The 20,764-nt window shown below is 27.0% G+C and overlaps 2 protein-coding genes across 2 annotated transcripts in view; one reads left to right on the top strand and one right to left on the bottom strand.

Annotated features, from left to right (window-relative positions):
* The window catches only part of LOC111631301 (beta-1,4-galactosyltransferase galt-1-like), an 8,516-nt gene extending 3,525 nt beyond the window's left edge, over positions 1-4,991 (bottom strand). The window contains exon 1 of the mRNA XM_023375522.1: positions 4,906-4,991. Coding sequence (XP_023231290.1) covers positions 4,906-4,946 — 41 coding nt within the window. The 5' untranslated portion in view covers positions 4,947-4,991. The remainder of the gene's footprint in view (positions 1-4,905) is intronic.
* A 13,946-nt stretch (positions 4,992-18,937) lies between these two features.
* Positions 18,938-20,285, top strand: LOC111631286 (innexin inx2-like). Its single transcript, XM_023375503.1, has one exon. The coding sequence runs from the start codon at positions 19,008-19,010 to the stop codon at positions 20,175-20,177; it is 1,170 nt and encodes a 389-aa protein (XP_023231271.1). The 5' UTR covers positions 18,938-19,007; the 3' UTR covers positions 20,178-20,285.
* The last annotated feature ends 479 nt before the right edge of the window (positions 20,286-20,764 follow it).

Here is a 20,764-nt window from a genome sequence, read left to right as displayed (position 1 = left end):
AATTTTAAAATTTTATATATTTATAAATTTTTTTAAATTATATTAACAATATATATGCATCTGGGGTAAATGTAAGAAAAAGGGATAAATGAATGTTTCCAATCATATCACATAAATGTTTTCTTCATAGATAAGGTATTCGTCCCCAACTTCCGAGGACAGTCCCCGTTTTTGATCCTCTGTCTCCGGTAAGAAAGCGTATCCGGTTTTGTCCCTGTAAAGGGATCTTGTACCCGTTTTTCTCTGTGTTTTCGTTTCCTTGTGGTTACTTTAATATCGTCGCTGTCACAGGCGGTAGTATCACGGGATTAATTAACTGTATTAATCAACGGATACCTGTATATATGTGTGTGTGTGTACGATGCCCTTTTTTATAGTTTGTCCCCATTTTTTATAGTCTGCGGGCGACGCTGGCTATAAATCTTAATGGAAGAGAGCTATTTGATTGAAGCAAACCAGCTGAATCAAAATTAAAATGTTTAGGTCTCGGTCATGTGTATGTACACTACAGTACACATTTGACAGTACTTATATATGTAGGCTGCTACTGTATACCCTAAAAAGTGAAGATTGACATGTCCCCGGATTTCCCAAAAAAACATCTGGTCACTCTATCATAGAAGAATTGTATATTCAATAATCGAATCCAGGCAGCAAATCTCGGGAATTTTTCAAAGATGGTCAGTCTGGAGGCCGGACCTGGTAGGTGGTAAGATAGGGACCGCCGTGACAGGTCCCTATCTTACCACCTACATGGATATGAGGAAAAAACTCTCTTAGTACCCACAGGGTGGAAAGAGTTTAAAAAGGGGTAAAACTGAAAATACACAAACAAATCGAGATTGAGATCTCAGCAGGATCATTTGGCTCAAGTTCGGTCATAAAACATCATAATTTAATATTGTATGTATAATAACTGAAAAAAATATATATACATATATAAATATAGACTATTTAAAGTTTTTTCATTTATATTTTATTCGGCATTTATCATTTAAATGTTATAGAAAAATGCCTTTCTCTATTATCTATCGTTAAATCCAATTAAATTAAAAACGAATAAACTTTTCTAATTAATTACAGACTATGCAAATATTATTAAATTAATTACAATAATTGTTGATTATAATCTGGTTAATCATATTATAACTTAAATAATCAAATTATGTAGCATTTAAATTAGAGATTTATATTATATAAAACTCATGTAAGTGTATTGTACAGTACTGTACTGTACAGTACATGAGTTTTAAGTAATATAAATCTCTAATTTCTGATATTATTTGAATGTATAAGTTAAAGTAGTTTGAAAATAAACTAAAATTTGTTTTCATGTAAGAGATTAAAATGAAAATCAAAACTTATCATACAAGATAGCTTCCGGCTATATTTATCTTATCTTGATATATTTTTCAGTTTTTTCGTTTATAATGAATTTAAGATTGATAATTTACTCAAAGGACGTTATCAAGGTTACCTGTCAATATCGGAAAAATTCAATTGTTTGCAATGCTATATAATTCACGAAAGGGAAAAATTAAGTTAAAAAAGAAATTCAGGAAAAGAAATAAAAATGAACTTCCCTGCAATAGAAATATTATTATTTCATTATAACATATTCTCAGTTTTTTTATTTTTTTCGATTAAATTTTAGAAATAAGTATTTTTGCTGATGTTCTATTTGAAAAATATCTTTTCTGTTAATGAAACATTCAGAATCGACGATTCTTTAAAAAAAAATCACATCGAAATCAAATTCTTGATCACAATAGTATTTTCTACTCGTAAATTTATTAATTTTTTTTATCATTTCTGATNCCCCAAGTGTTAAGGATCCACAATAATTGAATTATCATCATAAATTTTTAATACTTTTTCATTAACAATGAGCACTTGTCGTATAGTAAAATATAGTTAATAATAATGATAAATTTGTAGTATCATTTGTATTAATAAAAAATGGGACCCCATTGGACTTCAATAAGCCCTAGGCCCCGAAAAACCTAGATCTGCACTACTCAACCTGACTCGCACTACTCATTCAAAGATTGAATTTTTAATTTTCTGTAATATTGATTAAATTAATGACTTGATGATTTTAAAATTTAAAAATCACTAGTGAATGACCATATGGCTCTAGTAGTTGACTAGCTGAGGGCTAGTGAATGACCGCAAGTGAATAATAATGAATAATTAGAGTTTAGGGTACTATATGCAATTTTATACCATTGTAAACGTGTTGGAAATTTTATGGAATTCGGTCATGTAATTTCAGATTAAGAAATTGGAATAAAAATATTAATTTTTAGAAAAGGTCTTTAATTTAAAAACATTATATATACAGTGTTATAGAAATTATCAGTTTAATCATACATACAAAAATGTGTTTCATAGATAGGCAATATTGCAATAATAATTTTCTAAATTTATCTGATTGTTATCAGATGCAATGGCTTCCTTGAAATCTGATAATAAATTAAGTGAAATCTCATTTTCTATCATTTGCAGTGCACATTTATATGGTTCTCTATAATTAATTAATAAATCATGTTCATTTTCGGGAAACAATACCTTACGCCTAGTAGAAATACATTTTGAATAATTCACCCAATTTGGATCAAAAGAAAACAAATCACGTTTCAAATCCATGTTGAATTGTTTCCAATTTTAAAGCTTTCTCCAAGCTTCAAAGAATAAAGCTGCAAAGTTAGTTTTGTAAACTAATTTTGATGATTGTTGTTTGTTTTCTGATATTCTTATCCAGAAGCCAAAGGTAAAAGACATTTGCAACATGTTTATAAAATGTGGCACTTATCATCCACATTATCACGCGTTTCTGAATGACCAATGAAAGAATGTTTCAAAATGTAATTTATTTTCAGTAACTTCGTGCTCCTGATTAGTTTTTCTTGCCGTGGCACTCATTTTAAACAAATTTCTGACAATATGGTCATTCACTAGAGCCGGTCATTCACTGGTGCAACTACCCTATGTATTATATATATATATATATATATAATACATAGGGTAGTTGCACCAGTATATATATATATATATGTATATTAATTATTTTTATTTCATTGAAATTTAGACTTAGTTGATGCTAGTATTTTTCTTTTTTTCAATGTTATTAAATAGCTAATAGCAGTTTTACACTATCAGACTCCAATTTATTTTCTGTAAACTAAATAATATACAGCAAATAAGTTGAAATCAGATCTGAATTCTGATGATTTTTTTATTGATCAGTTCAGATCACAGTTTCGTTCTTAATTTTTTACTATGCTCTTGACTCCATTATTGATTAGTCTTGCTCTTAATTATCAAAATTGCGATTAACAGCATAGCTAAATAATATCTAATTATATTAATATTAATAATAGCTAAATTTAAAATATCAATATATTTTAGGAAGGTCCAAATTAAGCTAACTTGCTTAGTTGACTTTGAACCACCCATATCTAGAGATGTAATATGTTTTTTCTCTCGAAAATCAATAATATATAAGATTAGAGCTTTAGATATATTATCGAAGCAGAAAAATTTAAGCTAGTCCGAGTCCAAATACATTTTCCTGAGATTTTAATACTATTTTAGATGTTAAACTTGATTTGTACGATAGGACTTATGTTTTATGGTTGTTTATTTATTCAAAATTCAACACTCATCTGTTATAATGAAATAAATTTAGATATTTTTTAGCAGAGATTTAATATTCTTAATGCGAAAAATTATTTTTTTTATAAAAGTAGCATATAACTAATAATAAATACTATAAAGAATCGTAGACATACAGTATTAGAGTTTTATATAAGAAATCTTATAATGAATCATAATATTTACATAACATATATTAAGACTTTTTAAACTAAGATTCCTTATAACTGATTATAACTTACTGCTGTATTTTCGCTTTTGTTTCACGTATTTCTTTGGCGTAATCTCATATTATTGAACTAAATATACAGTATAATTTCTTTATTTGGAATAATAGCTAGTGAATTTAATCGATTGTATTGATTCAACTTCTCAATATAGATTTCTTTGAAAGACTTAAGGAAGATCTTATGCCATTTGTTTCGTCGGAGTGGTATACAATATTACGTCAGTTTGACGTCATTTTACTCTTTTATATTTAAAAAATGTAGAAGCGACATCAAAGTAACAAAAAAATATACAGTACATTATTCTGATAAACGAATACACTTCATATATACTAGTTTATTTATCTGTTTTCACATTTTTGATTATAGAAATATAAAGCTACTTAATTATTTTAATTATATTTTTAGTATTATTAACTATTTAGAGTCTGTTTTTTAATCCATAAAAACATTTAAACTGTATTGTAGTTACAATAATCATAACAGCCTTATAAAACATAAAATTTTTCAAATTTAAACGCGAAATTTTCATTAAAATATAACATATAAATGATTTAATTATCGAAAAAGAACTAATAGCGAAGAGATAAATTTAAGTGATGTCATCATTTTATACTGTAAAATCGATAATAAAATGGCCAAGGACATAGAATACAAACACGATTACGAAAATTTAGTAAAGGAGATACGCATGATTTAATAAAAGAATTTCAATTTCAATATCGCTTCAAACACAATGGAGTGTTATAAATTAAGACACTTGGAGATTTTCTCATCTTTTATTCAGTTGATACGTGTAAAATTATACACGTTTCGGACTTCCAAGTCCCTCATCAGCCAACTAAAATATTAAAGGAGGTATACTCCTTTAATATTTTAATTGGCTGATGAGGGGCTTGGGAGCCCGAATGAGGGGCTTGGGAGCCCGAAACGTATATAATTAACACAACACATATATAATATACATATATACACAAACTATAAAATTATATATCAAAAATTTTTTGATTTAAAAACATACCTATATATACACCAAGCTTTACAAATAAAAGTTACAACCATATACAGCGTTACATATTCCTCTCAAGTCTCTTCAATACATTGCCACGACCTTGTACTGTACATCAGAAACACTATAAATGCACTCGACGACAATTAGTCGCAAGAACACACTCTGACAGTGCACATTCCACATACTTCTGTTGTGAATTAACATTTAGACGGATCTATGACAAGCATACCGAACGAAGTTCGATATTAAATACTATTCTCCATCACGACCCTGGGGAACAACTCCGTTAATATTCATTATTTCATTTTCATTCTCGATAGAGGAATGCTTTTCGCTTTTCACTCCGGAAGAACAGAGGGGAAGATCGCACAGCGACCGAAGAGGCGGCCTTATCGAAGACGACCAATCCGAGGAAGAGAAGTTATGAAGCGACCAAAGCCGGCCTTACAGGAGACGACCCACGCGAGAAGGGGGGACAGAATGCCTTCCGGGAGGACTTGAAGGGGAAGCTGGCCCCTATTCAGGCGTCATTGGCAAAAAGGAAAACCCAGAAAAACTCCCGCTGCCAGCTCGTCCGAGTGAGGCGTGAACCCCCAATCGAACTCCGGTGTTTAGGGTCTGGTCACCATTATTAAGCGCCATTCATTTATCCCTTATTTAATATAATACAAATTTGCATATCATACGACGTCTATGACAATTTAACATTTTTTAATATCTATATAATAAATTATTACATGAATTATAATATTAATAAAAACAAAAAATTTTTTAAGCGGATAAACATAATTAGTAATTATAAGAGACTAATAAAATTTTTAGCCAGTTTTCTCTTATCGAAATACTGTACTAGGATTTTTATTTATACAGTTTTGGGTTTTGATAATTTCTACAAAAGAATTTCAGTTTCATTTTTTATAGTAAGAGTTTCTATTTTTAGAATGATGAATTATCAATATTTTAATAAAATACTGTATAAGAACTTTTAGAAGATGACAAGCTAGTATATCTAATACAATACTGATGTTCATTACGAAATCAATCTGAATTTGAATGAGAATGGCACAATATGGATTCTCAAATCATTAAAAATATGCCAAAAATGACAAGAAATATTTTTGAATTTATTTAAAATCGTTTTTGTTCTAAAGACCATTTCAAGTTTTAGAATAATCATGTCACATAAGGTATACAACACATATAATGCTTGTATGTTTATAATTAATGTAATTACGTCACATTACAAATTACATTCATGTTAATACGTATAAGTTGCAGTAATGTAAATATGCAGAAAATTAACTAATAAAGATGAATGGTATAAGGAGAGTTCGGTTCCATGTTAATAGAACAAAGAATTAAATACCGTAATAATAGTTGCTACTACTGTATGTAATTTTACATCCCACATTAATGTGTTATGTAAACTTACTTATATCTGTACTATGATTTATAAACAATTTTTGTACATAAAATTAAGCATTGAGGGGTACCAAAGTAAGATGTTTCTTTTCTTCCTCGTCGTTTCAATGGCAAAATGCCTAAGAAGCTTTTGAACCCATGAAGTGATACATTTGTGTGATTAATTATCGTTTTATCTATTATTTATTTTTAGACACTGATATTTCCATTTTATTTAGTAATAGTAATAGGCTTGATTTAAACTTTATTACTTATTAATTTAGTAATTGGCTGATTTAGAAGACTCAACTGTTTCGGCACAGTTGAATATTTTTCTGCTGAACATCCTGTATAGTAGCGATAATTCAGAACATGTTGAGTGTTTTGACGTCAGTTAGTATCGGAATTCATTTACGATACTAATTAAGGCACCTAAATAGGGGAACCGATGCATCCGCCATGTTCGATCCAAAATAGCCGATTCGCGTCGTGTTTATCGTAGGTTTGTATTACGTTAATGTCATTTGCATCTATCGCCTTCGTATGGGTGGCCGTTCGGCAATTAATTAATTAATTGTAAAAGTAGTTCGAAAGTACATATTAATAGAACAAAAATATTTAAAATAAAAACGAATATAACTTAAAAATGAGAATATTAAAATAGAAAAATAACATTTCTAAATTAAATTTAAGTGTTAATTTCTTTTAATTGGTGATTGGACAAACTACAGGCGTGGGATGGTCAATTTCGTTTAACGACCTGTTTTACGTACAATATCAATAATAATGCCAAAAATTAAGATTAAGTTTAAATTAGGTTCGAAAATCAGATCTACTAAACACAACATAAAATAAATCGTCAAACGAAACGTCTCACCTTCCGCGTGAGAAGTTTTACTTTCGAAGCTACTCTGAAGGTAAAAATTCGCGTGTCTGATCACAAAGTAAACAAATGCCGATTGTAGTTACAAGTCAACCCTTTTTAAAACTAACTCAACCTATCCGTGTTTATTTTTTAACATCACTATTGATATTCGGCGTATTAAAGAACTACGCTACTAAGCTAATAAATATATACACACACACACTCATTACTTTTTGAATCAAAAATTATTAATCTTATCTTTCAAAGGTAATAAATGTTTCTTTATAAATTTTAAAGACCCTATTGACATTCCGAGAGGAGTGTGACACGTCATTTCTGCAAAAAATAGAATGTAAACGTCGGCAAATAATATTTTTCTATGGTTGAGCTGCTCAGTAACGGAGATTTTGAATCGAACATTGTGGATGCGTTCACCTGTATATTTAGACACCGTAGTACTAACTGTGACATTAAGACACTTGTAGTAACTCAACATTCAATAGATATAGGATCGGTATGTACTGTACCAGCTATCGTTAGTGTAATAAATAAATTTTTGCTCAGCTAACATTACGTGGTATGGTGATTTGATGTATTTCAGCTATCGCTATGGTCAGTTAGAATGGATTGAGTAGACTGAATGCGATCATTGTTATTTGCTTAATCTAGTATTTACATCAGTACTAGATATAATAATTTATACCCAAATTTTAAATATTTATTTCATTTACTATAAATTTTTCTTGCGGAATCACATTTACCACATTCGTGTCTACATTTCGTCTCAATTTCATTACATAAAAATGTTTAAAAAAGTCAAAATAAATGCAACATTTTCAAAATATGTTATTTCACTACTTTATTGGTCATTAATTAAAAGATAAAACGTTCACAAAATTTCGAATTCACAAATCTTTCAATTTATCATCGGAGAAATCTTAGAAGAAACGTTAACAAGACATATTATCTGAACAAGTTTTCATAAAATTAACATCATAAAATCTTCCCTAAGATGAACCGAAAGTTTGCCAGTACTCGAGATTTTGTAAACATATTTTATTGTCTTCCAATAAAACAGTGAAATAAAGTATTAAATTCTTTAAAATAATTTAATTTAATTTTGAAAACAAAAAAGAGGAAAAAAGACACGAGGAACTTATTTATAAAAGAAAATAAAAATTTGACTGTACCTTGTGGTTTAACTCCGAATTTAACGTAGAAAACAGAGTTTTGAAGTTTTGGGTTTTGATAATTTCTACAAAAGAATTTCANAAACAGAGTTTTGAATACAGTATTTAGAATAGCAAATGTTTGTGTCTGTAGTATTGTTTAAAAAATGATATGAATTCCGTTCTCGTTTCCATTCACAACGAAATCATCTATTCACTTCGCAATTATATTGTATCCTTGAAAAAATAAACCTGTCGCATTATTTGGTGTGGCTGAAAAGTATTGTTTACAACACTGTAAAACCAATATAAATACTTTCAATAAAAAACAATTTAAAAGTTAACAATCATATAGTATATATAAATATATTTTTTATCTTTTATTTAAGTTTAATCTCATACTAATGTTTTAACTTAAATCCATATTTCTTAACATTTAAATCTACCCATTTCATTTTAATTTGCTTCACTTGTGAGTGAAGATTGTGAGGTCTATCTATTGTCTCTCTAATGCATTATTACTGTGTAACGACACAACACAACAAACTGAGATTTCACATTTTTTTAATAGACATTCATGGTCACGAATTTGTATTCGTGACAACCACCAGTATTAATAATAATTACATTATTAATAAGTTAATAAGCTTAATAAATTAATAATATTTAGAAGTAAAATAGTTCGCATTTCGCTGCCTTGAAGTAAGAAATATTTACTTCAAGGCAGCGTAATTTAAAGTATGCAAAATTCTTAATAAGTTTAGAATTTAGTATTAAAGCACGCTTCGTGGAAATAATCGATGTTTAAAGAAAAACAAGTTCATAAAACTAGCTAATTAGAATAAGTTTAAATTTTTAAAACTTCCATATAAAATAATAATGGTTATTTTAGAAATTTTATTTGAAATGTGCTTTCATTTTAGTCAAAAAAATAAAATAATTAAATCTTTGTATATAATTAAAAGTTTGAGATAAAAAATCTTAAAAGTTTAATTTTATATAGGCTAAAATATGGTCTACAGGGCTGTTTGAATCACTGTTTGAATCGAGTCCAAATACAGACAGTTTCCAAAATTTAGTCTTTTATGATTAAATTTTGGGAACTGACTTTTATGAAAACTGATATAAATTAAAGTTTTTTTAACAGTAGTTTTAAAACTCTGTTTATATTCGTTTTATTAATATTTATAAAGTTTAATAGCTTTCGCAGAGGGTGGAAACAATAGGTGTATGAGAAGCACTGCGGTTAAGAGGCAGAGGGAGTTGATTCGCTTAAAATTTTACACAAATAAAAACAGAAGTACGTATTTTTAATTTGTCGTCATTGATAATTTGTAAACCACTTTGTCTGAATTTTTTGTTTTTGCTTTACTCGAATTTCGAATGGCAGTTGCTTTCATTGCTCATTATAGGACTCTATATGTAATTGGATTTTTATCATCTGATTTTTACCATGACTCCCATCTATATATATATAACCCATTCAACGGATATCCGTCTGTCCCGTAATCGTTTGATAACGGACACTAGAGGCGCCCCTATCGTGTGTAATATTTCAAACATTCAAATTAACAATTTTAATTCTTATTTAAATTAACAATATAAATTTTTATTATTCAATTTGGCCAATAAATTATTATTTGGTCAATATAACAATATAAATAATTCAGTATATTTGTAATAGGAATTTATTATTTCAGGGGCTTATATCTCGCGAAGGGTCGCGAGTAGGGGGTATGGTTCCTTTGACTTTATTGATAGTACAGGGGTCTACGTTTGGGGGGCGCCACCTCTTCATTCGGAGGGTAAATCTTACCATTCAGACTTTAACAGAGCTGTAGAGCATATTGATAGGAACAAAAAAGTCAAAGGAACCGTGCCTCATGGAAATTTGTAAAGAACGCCCACTAGGGAGCGTCCCGAGCTACTAGTCATACAATAGTGGAAACTATGGTGATGGAAGCTCTCGTGCCGGTACCATTGAGTGATGGGAATCATGGTGTAACGCAGATGGTAAAAATCCAATGACAAATATGAATTGTCACCATGACTTCCAACATAGTCCAACATGAGGTGCATCTCTTCAATCTTATGTTTATTTCCGTAAATTACAGTATTTATATGTTAAGATTACTTCATAATGAGCGCGATTCGCTAGCTAAGCGTGAAAAGGAAAGTTAATTTTATATCATTACTGACATCGTTTCCGGCGAATCACGTTGGCAGTCCAACATGTTGAACTTTTTCGCTAGAGAAGAATATTCTCACTAGAACGACCGATTTATTGACCAAAAAAAGAGAAGGAAAATCCAAGATAACTGCAGAGAAGATAGCACATGCTGCCTATGACGTGGAAAAACTTTTTACTGAAATAAGCAGTGTTTTATTTTTGTTTTTTGTTTGCCCCTTTCTTAATAGATAGATGCAAACTGATAGCATTATTACTTATTCACTATTATCAGCCAACTTGTTGGCATAAAGTTTACCTTTGCTCACAATTGATCGGTTACGCTTCTCTTTGTTCTCATTCTGCAAAACGCTAATGAGAATCAAATTCGCTAAGCGAGAAAAAGAAATCGCATTCACTTTCTCTTTCTTTAGCGAATGTTTATGTCTATGTTTTACATTGACGAATCTAACCGGTCAGAATTTTTGGTGACAAAGGAAATGCTGGTTAACTGTGGAGATGATTAATTGTTAATAAAAAATATTCACAGATCAGAAGAAACAATAAAACATCTTCATGTCTTGTGCTTCTTCAACGACCTCATGAACAAAATAGTCTTTACGGGCGGAGTCGACATATTAATTAATGTATTATTAATTGAAATATTTTAAAAATAATTAATAAATTTCTTTATTAGATAAGTTCAAACTTGAAATTTTTGACTGTATATTTATAAATGATTTTTCTTTTGTAGTACTTGAGTAATTGTTACCGAAAATAAAAGTTTTAATTCTTTAAAATTTATTACATTTAATTCTGTTAATTTGAAATTCAGAAGAACCATTTAAAATAAATTAAATATAATATATTGTATTAAGGTTTATTTTATTCGGACATTAAGAAAAAAATGACTTAATTTTAAATTACAAAATTTAATTTTGTATCTTTAATGATATAGTTATTTGTTATTTTTTATATTAAAAAATGAATCGCTTCAGTAACTTTAATTATACTACTTTTAAAATAATTATATATATATATATGTACTATATTTATTAAATTTCATAGAGAAAATTTATAATTAGCTCAGCGGACCGATGGATAAAGCATTGAATAGAAAAAGTTAATTTAGAATTAATAATTGGAATTTAATGTCTTCAAGTAACTTTTGAAGTCTGGACTAATGAAATATATTCACGCAAATTTAAATTTTTTTGGTTTTATTCGTGTGTTTGGCACCTAAATGGGGACCTAATGGTGTCTACACCTACTTTCCGTAGAAAGTTCTCCTGGAAGGCACGCCTCTTGGCAGGTCTCCCAATACGTTGCCGTATGCCATTAATCCAATCTTAAGAAAACTTTGCATCTTATATCAGCGAAAATTACGTTTAATTTTGAACATTACATTTTAATATAATGTTCAGAAATTAAGCAAGCTATTTTTGATATTATATTAATTTATTACGACAAAATACTTCGACAAATGCAAAAAAAAATCTGATTTACATGATACTTACATTATAAAATATAAGAAAATTATTTGAGTTAAGTAATTAATTAATTATTTAATAATTTTAAGGCATTTTATTTATAAAAATAAAGAACTTTTATAAGAATAAAACGATTGCGTGCGTATAGTTCACTAGAAATCCAGATTACAATACTTATCTCGATAAGAAAACATTTTAAATTATAGAAATTAAAAAGAAGTCATTTTAAAAAATCGTTTAAAAAATTATTTTTTTCCAAAATATAAACAAAATATTTTATTTTTATATAAATATATAAAGTAATTCATTGTAAAATCTTAACTAAATATTGACATTTATTAGATAAATATGACATAGGATATTAATTTGATAATAATAACATAAACTTACCTAATTTAGTATATTTATGATATAATTATGTGCTGTAATTCTCTTATGAGATGTGTGATTATATCTACTTTGCTATAACCCTGACGTATTGATTTATATATTATATTATACTACTATAGTTTGGTGCAGTTTCGTTACTATGGAAACTATTGAATACATTATTGACATATAAAATAATCATATTATCTGTTAATTTTGTGCACAAATTATTAAATATAATTTATTGTAATATTAATAATTAAATATAACATAATTTGTAATTAACGAATATATCTCAGAACAGGAATGTTGCTCGAGCCACTTAACTTTTGGAGGTCTTTAAACAATTGTATTATAATTTTAAAATAATAAAATTTACAAGAAATAAAAGTATTTTTAATACACAATAAATTCAACGGAATTAATATTTGTAACAATATTTTTGAGGCCTTACAATGTGCACCGGGACAATGATGAATCTAACTAGGTGCAGTTGATGCATTGCACCGAAGCACGGTTGATTAATTTAACGAACATATAAATTTTGTGTGCCTTGTAATTAGTTTATATAAGGCACATAATTTAAATAATTTTCATACCATGGATCCATGACATTTCCTTTACTGTAAAATGGGTAAATTCCCTTGGTTAATATATTACGATTGTATGTTTGTGTACTGTAATAAATAAATACATAATTTGTGCAGCTTTCGTTTACTTTCGTAATTAAAATTTACATTATTTAATGAAAAATATGTTCTGAATAGATTTATATTTAAAAATATAATAGATAATTAAAACTTAATTTATAAAAATATATACATTATCTAAATTAATTTTGAAATTAGTTTATAAGCATTTTAAATTATTTATAAATTTATATAAATTAAATATGCATATATAACACTAATTATTTGAATTAAAATGAATATTTTAAAAAATGTAAATTATATGGTTTATGAAAAAAAATGAAAATTTTATTGTGATTATTTTTACAGTTTTAGACTGTATTTTTAATTAATTAATTAATTAAAATTGTAAGTGAATATTTTTATTATGAGGTAAATATGAAACTTAAGAGTGTAGAATTTTTATTTTTAAAATCTGATTTGTAGTGATTTTTGATGTATTTTTAAATATTTATTTTTAGTATTTTGGAATTAACTCTTCAGTAAAAAATAATTTTAAAAATCAATATTACATGTTTAAATTAAGCAAAATCGATTTCAATATTAAAGAATCTGTTTTTTGTTTAATTATGGATTAAACTGTGATTTTTCGAATTGTTTAGAGCAGGAGTAGACTCTAACATGAAGGGGGATTGAACGATGGTATCGCTGAATGTTCTTTCAATCCCCTCGTGACAAGTGACACATCTATGTGGACATCACAATCATTTGTTAGAAATTAATCATTCCATTATATTTCTTGTGTGTTAAGGAAGAAAAAAAACCTTTCTTTATTAGTCAAGTTTTATTATTTTAAACAGTACACATTACAACTGTTAATGCTTGCACTTAACAAATGCAATTTACTATTCATATTCGTAGGTATATACCTGGGAACACAGAAATTAAACATGGTTAACTGACGTTTGAGCCATAATATACGTTCAAAAATTAGCCATCAATGTAATGAGATGTATTTTCTTGTATTTGCCGTAGAGAATGTAGAAATAACAATGTATTATAATGTTACCTATAAAAATTTCGTGAGTAAACAAACCATTGATTTAATAAATTGATATACAAAATAAATTTACTTATACATAATAATAAAGAGCATTAAAAATAAATGAAAAATAATTATTGAGTTACATTTTTTAGTAAATTATTTATATAAAGGTATATATTTGAAAATTAAATTTATTAATTAAAATTTTAAATATATCTACTATTTGTTATCAATTTTATAAGATAATTTAATTAATATTAAACAAATTTATTTTTTATACAATTACGGTATATATTTGAAATGATGTGAATTGATGACAAATTTTTAAATGTGTCACTCGCTAACGTTTTATTTGTATATTGATTTTCTTATTCCCTCCGTAAAAATCTGTTTAAACAATTTATTAGTGCTATTTTGTGTGCTGTGCGACTATTTGTTTTTTANATTAAAGTTTGTGCGACTATTTTTTTTTTTTTTTTGGCTCTGAAAATAGAATTAAAATTAAATTAAAGCATTTGAAATTAGTTGTTAGCTGTTTGTATCTTTTAATACTTTAATATTTTTATAAAATTTTAGAATTAAAGCTTATGATTTATCTAGAATTATATAAATGGAACTGATTGAAAATTCGCTTATCTTCATTAGGTGAAGATATTTACGCTAATTAAAAACGAATAATTAATGCAATTAAAATCTTGATACTATATTTAATATTATTATTTGTTAAGAATACCACTTAAAAATTTAAATTTTAATTGTTTAAATTAGGGACTTTTTCCTTATCCCCTTTCCAAAATTATACTTAGTTTGCAAACTCCTTTCTACACTGACACATTAGAATGAATAATATTTTTTTAATTAAATTTAAATAAAAATTTAAAATTATCTTTACTAAAATTTAAATATATATTATGTGTTGTTTTGATTTCATTTTAAAATATAATAAAATAAATTTGTTCCTTGCCCCTCCAATGATAAGCAATTTATCAACATCCTTAGAAACATAGACTGATACATTCCCAAACAACTTCCTTACTGAAATCTTTATCACAAGCACCTTTACCTTTATCACAGATAATGCTTATAATAAATAAAAAGCTAAACATGTTTTTATGGGTCATTAAAAGTAACATCTGAAAAAATAATGACAGACTAGTTTTAAAAATTATATTTTTCTTGAAATAAATTTTGATATTATAATTTTTTTATATTTATTAAACATATTCTATATTATATTTATTTATGTACAGAAACAATAATTTTACAATTAAAGTAAAAAAATAAAATGGATTTTATATTGCTCTTCGCAATAAAATTTTGCTAATGGAATTTTGGAATTTTGTAATCTAAATAAGGCTAAAAAATTAACGAAAAATTAATAATTAAAATATATTTTTGAATAAATGATCTAGATTTCGGATTTAAGACCATTTTCTATATATTTTCGACTGGAGTTGTAGTTCGTTTTAAATTAGAAGTACAGTATTTATTTTATCACTCTTCATAAGTCTATATAAGAAAATTCTATAATATTTCTTGTTTATTTTATATTTTCTCTTAATTATACTTTATTTTAAATACTGTACATTATTAACGTTTTTACTCTTTAATAAATTCTTTTAAACTACTTTCTTCTAATAATACAAGTTTCCTTCTAAAAATTCCATTTAAAAAGTTAGAGTGCGTCGAAGTAATGCAGCATTTATTTAAATATAAAGAAATTAAATTATTTTTTCATTAAATAACCAATTTAATGTAAAGCATTAATTCTCATAATATGATATAAAATTATAAAAATATTTAGATTACATTAATTCTTATTGTTAGTGTTTTAAATCTGCATTGCATGTAACAGTTAACAATCTAAAACACACAATGACTAACTGCTTAAATTTCTGACTAGGACTCTCTTGATGACATCATATTATTGAATTTTAATTAATACAAAATTCTAATATTATTTTATTAATTAATTAAACATTAGAACATTATTGAAAACGATATTTATTTTTGTTTTATATTTCATAATTTTTTTCATATTTGAAAACGATATTTGTAGATATTATTCATTTCATTTAATTTTTTTGTGGATGAAAAACCCTTTATTTTTTTTCTTTCTTTTTTTGTTTCTTTTACAATATAGGCCTATATAATACATAGCCTATATATTGTAAAGCTTCGACATTCAAGCAAGAGATTATAGCAAGATATATAATTTCAAAATTACTAGTAATTAATAAGCTATAATAGTTTTCCATTCATTTTCTTTTCTTTTATATTTTTAGAACTTGTGTATTAGTTCTCTCGTTTAGGAATCCACACTTAACACAAGAGGTTTTAGTTCATAATGCTTCTCCAATGAGAAGAGTCCCTAAGAACTCTTTGTGTTGAGTGTAGCTATTTAAACGAAAGAATTAAAGTTATAAAGAACATACAAAAAATAATCTAAAGCAAGGATCGGCAACTTTTTACGTTTTCTGTGACAAATGAAACCATGGATCAGCGTACTATTTTTATTTTGTAAATAAACTTATAATTTTCTGTGTTCTCGATCCGGAACTTGCTGCGTGTCTTTAAAAATCGCGATACGTGACATGCTTGGCACGCGTGCCAGTTGCGGATCTCTGATGTATGAAAAGATTATTTATTTATTATTTATAGTTACTTAATTATTAATTATTTTTTAAAATTCAACTTATAGGTTTACTGATATATAGCCTATTTTAAAAACTATTTAATAAATCTTATAAATCACTTTCTATATTTAATACATGGTACTTAATAAAATATTTATATAGTTTATATTTAAAGATTAATATATTTTAAAACATTTCATTGGGAAGCCATTTTATTAATCTAAAAATTAAAATAAAATAGACTAATTATAGTGTTATTTTACTAAAAATTAACGAATAAGCATAATTAATGTTGATTAATTTTGTCAAGAATATAGTTTAACCATAGACTATGCTAGTCACTAGTAAAATCACTTGTCATAAATTAAACGCAAATATTTCATACAAATATGCAGCTAAAATTAGTTGCTTGTAATGTAGTGATAAGCACTTTTTATAGCTTTACACACTATATACGAATTTTAGGGCAGAAATTATAATAATAATATAAATTATTAAGATGAAATTAGTAGAGTAACTACAGAAGTTTTTGAAATGAAAATGCAACATAGAATGTATTAAGTAATTATAATTTTTTTAAATTAAGTCATTAATCATTCAGTTGTTCTAATATTTAAAATTTTTGTATTGTCTTAATGCTGTATTTATTTAATGCTATTGTTAAAAGAATTTATATAAACTAAGTTTAAAATGTATTTTATATTAATATATCGCGATTTAAAGACCTAAAAATAAATAAATAAATAAAAGGTTATATTATTTTATGATTATTTTAAAAAATTCAAAAATAGCATTTAATTTTATAAATTTTTTCCCCGGCTGTTATATACCTTGTATAACGGAGGGAAAGTATGGCGACCGGTCGAAAATGAACCCCCCCGAGATTTTTACACTTTGGGACTCGGGACCTTGAAACTTCGAGAAATGCAAACAACTTTGAGGGTTTATTCTGTATGTATGAATGTTAGTGTTTCTGGGAGAGAACGATTTTGTTCATCTACATGAAGTCTGTGCCTTTTGTCCTTATACACAATGCCCATAATGCACAAACCTCTCTGCAAAATTTCAAAAAGTTTGGGGTTTGATTATGGGCATTTATGCTGTTAAATTTTGATGTTTAAAAGTCGAGGGGATGGGGAGATAGAGGAAGATCATGTATCTCGAGAGATGTCGGACTTAATGAAGATTTTACTTGTTATTAGCATTTAAAATGTTTTATAAAACTCATCTCTACTCTCAAAGTTAAGATTTTTGATAATTTATAATAATTAACAGTATAAAAAATATTAATAAAATATGTTAACAGATGGCGCCACACATAATTTTAAGTTTTTTCCTGGAAAGTTACTCGTAACTCGTTGCAGCATATTTTATTATTGGTATTAATTAATGAATTTAATCAGATAGTTAGAGGCGAGATAAAAGCCTGGATTAGTCGCAACACCCCTCTCAGACATTCATATAGGCCTATACAAGAATGAAATCAATAAAACAAATAGAAAGCAGATATTTTACTACTTATCTAAAGGGCATTTTAATTTATATCAGTTTACCATGCTTTTATTTTATTTTTCACACAATAACTAAATTTGAGGTACTTTCTATGTTATAAGCCTGATTAAATGGCCCTTCTGGTTCCTCTACATACGCTTGAATTTAATATTATAATTTAGAATGTATGTAATCTAAAACAAAAGTACTTTTCTTTACCTGTTAGGTAAATTTATCAATTAACTTTATAATCTGATAAACTTGTATAATTGTTACGAGATAAGAAAATGACAAGAGTAATCTTCTTTTAGCTATTAATTTAATTTTATCATATATTTGATAAATTCGTTTTCATATATTAAATGGAATTTTTATTTTATTTCCTTAATTTTATAAACATAAATTTTTAATTATAAATAAATAAAAATTAAAATAACAGATCTTCAAATTAATACAATAGGTGAAATCATTTTATATTTTTTGCCTTTTTTAACAATAATTTTCCATTTATCACAATTAAGAGCATGATATTTTCGATGTTTTATAAGCAAAATTATTCGAATTGGGTGAGTAATATCTTAAAAATTTCGAAAAATTTCTTATCCTAATTTTTTACGGATAATCCTGTTTAATATTCGAATAATTATTTATTTTTCAAAATGTATGCAAGAATTCAGTAAAATAAACAATTAGTAAGAGTCTCACAATACATTCCTGTAGATAATATTATTTTATCTCTCTAGATATGATTAATCAGGCCCACAGTGATAGTAAATGCTTGTTAAGTCCAATGTTCAGTTAGTCGGACTCGAAAGCTCAGTACAGTGATATTGAGGTGTTGCACTAAGCATGGATAAGATTTTTTTGACCGATGCCTTAAGAGGCATCATTAAAATTAAACGATTAACTATAGACAATGCTGTTTTTCGTCTTCATTATCGTGCAACAACTTTGCTTTTCATTACATTCAGCATTTTAGTTACTGCAACACAATTTTTTGGAGATCCCATCAGATGCATTCAGCGAGATGATATACCTGAGAGAGTCATCAACACTTACTGCTGGATTGAAAGTACGTTCACTCTACCAAAAGCCCTTACTAAGAAAGTTGGAGAAGAAGTTGTATATCCAGGTGTCGACAAACATAAAAGCGGCGACGAAGTAATAGAACACGCCTACTATCAATGGGTATGTTTTGTACTGTTTTTACAAGGTTTGATGTTTTATGTTCCTAGAATTTTATGGAAAGCATGGGAAGGTGGTAAACTAACCGATTTAGTAATGGAAATGCATAAGCCAGTAATGAAAAAAGAGGATAGAGAAGACAAATGCAAGCAATTAGCATCATATTTCAATGATAATTGGCATCGTCATAATGGTTACGCTTTTCGATTCTTTATTTGTGAATGTTTGAATTTTGTTAATGTTGTTGGCCAAATTTATCTCGTCGATAGATTCTTAGGTGGAGAATTTACAACATATGGTCCTGATGTTGTAAAATTCACTCAAATGAATCAAGAAGATCGTTTTGATCCAATGATTAAAGTATTTCCGAGAATGGCCAAATGTACATTCCACAGATTTGGTTCAGCCGGAAGTGTTCAAACACACGATGCCTTATGTATTTTACCACTTAACATTGTTAACGAAAAAATCTATATTTTTTTATGGTTTTGGATGGTTATTTTAGCTATAATAACAGGTATAAATGTTGCATACAGAATTCTAGTTATTGGATGGCCACGACTTCGTTTTGTTTTATTACGAAATAAAAACATTATTGCTAATAAGAAAGATATAGAAGATATTATGAAAGAAATTCATTTTGGTGATTGGTTTATGCTTTATTTGCTTAGTAGCAATATACACAGCTTACATTTTCGAGAATTTATGTCTATGTTAGCCGAAAAGATTAATTTGAAGAGACTAGAAAATAAAGGATTGGATGTTCTTGATTCAGGAGAATTGGGAAGAAGAAAAAAATCTATAGAAGCTCTTGAAGGTGCTGCTTTAGTTTAATTATCTCTTTCTGTTTTTTCTTTTTCAAACATTAATGAAGTCTTATAATAAATTTTTGAGGAATAACTTCATTTTGAATGAACTGAATGTCTACCAATGAAAGATTAGTATACTGTATGTTTAAAATATTTTGTGAACATTTTTAAAATAAAATATTTTAAGATTATTTTTACTTGTTGTTATTTTCTAAAATAAATATTTTACACCCACTAACAATGGCGGATTTAGGACATCGGAGCTCTTTTCACTCGATAACCACTGGTTATCGATCATGTCAGGTTAATTGTTAAAATCGAAAAATATTCAAATATTCTTCAATAGGAAATTTAGTGTATTGAACTAAAATAGAATTTTAAAAAGTAAATTTATTTATCATATTTGTCAAAATGAATTACATATAAATTATATTTTATAGCTACAATGGAACTCTGAACCTCTTTATCATAAAGAAAACATGTGTTTCTGTTTAGGAGGACAGAGTTTCATCATACAGATAAGACAAAATAGAATTATTATATATGCTTTAGTATTTAGATAATAGGGAAATAAAATATTATCAAATTTTAATTTAAAACAATTTAGTTATT

This window comes from Centruroides sculpturatus, unplaced genomic scaffold (genome assembly GCF_000671375.1).
Source record: "Centruroides sculpturatus isolate CEXI.00-Female unplaced genomic scaffold, Cexi_2.0 scaffold443, whole genome shotgun sequence".
NCBI classification, from domain to species: domain Eukaryota; kingdom Metazoa; phylum Arthropoda; class Arachnida; order Scorpiones; family Buthidae; genus Centruroides; species Centruroides sculpturatus.
The sequence above is the reverse complement of the archived record's forward strand: the minus strand, read 5'-3'. Positions and strand labels throughout refer to the sequence as shown.

Bases quoted from the DNA above. Each gene is read 5' to 3' on its own strand.
- LOC111631286 (XM_023375503.1), top strand. From the start codon at position 19,008: ATGGATAAGATTTTTTTGACCGATGCCTTAAGAGGCATCATTAAAATT.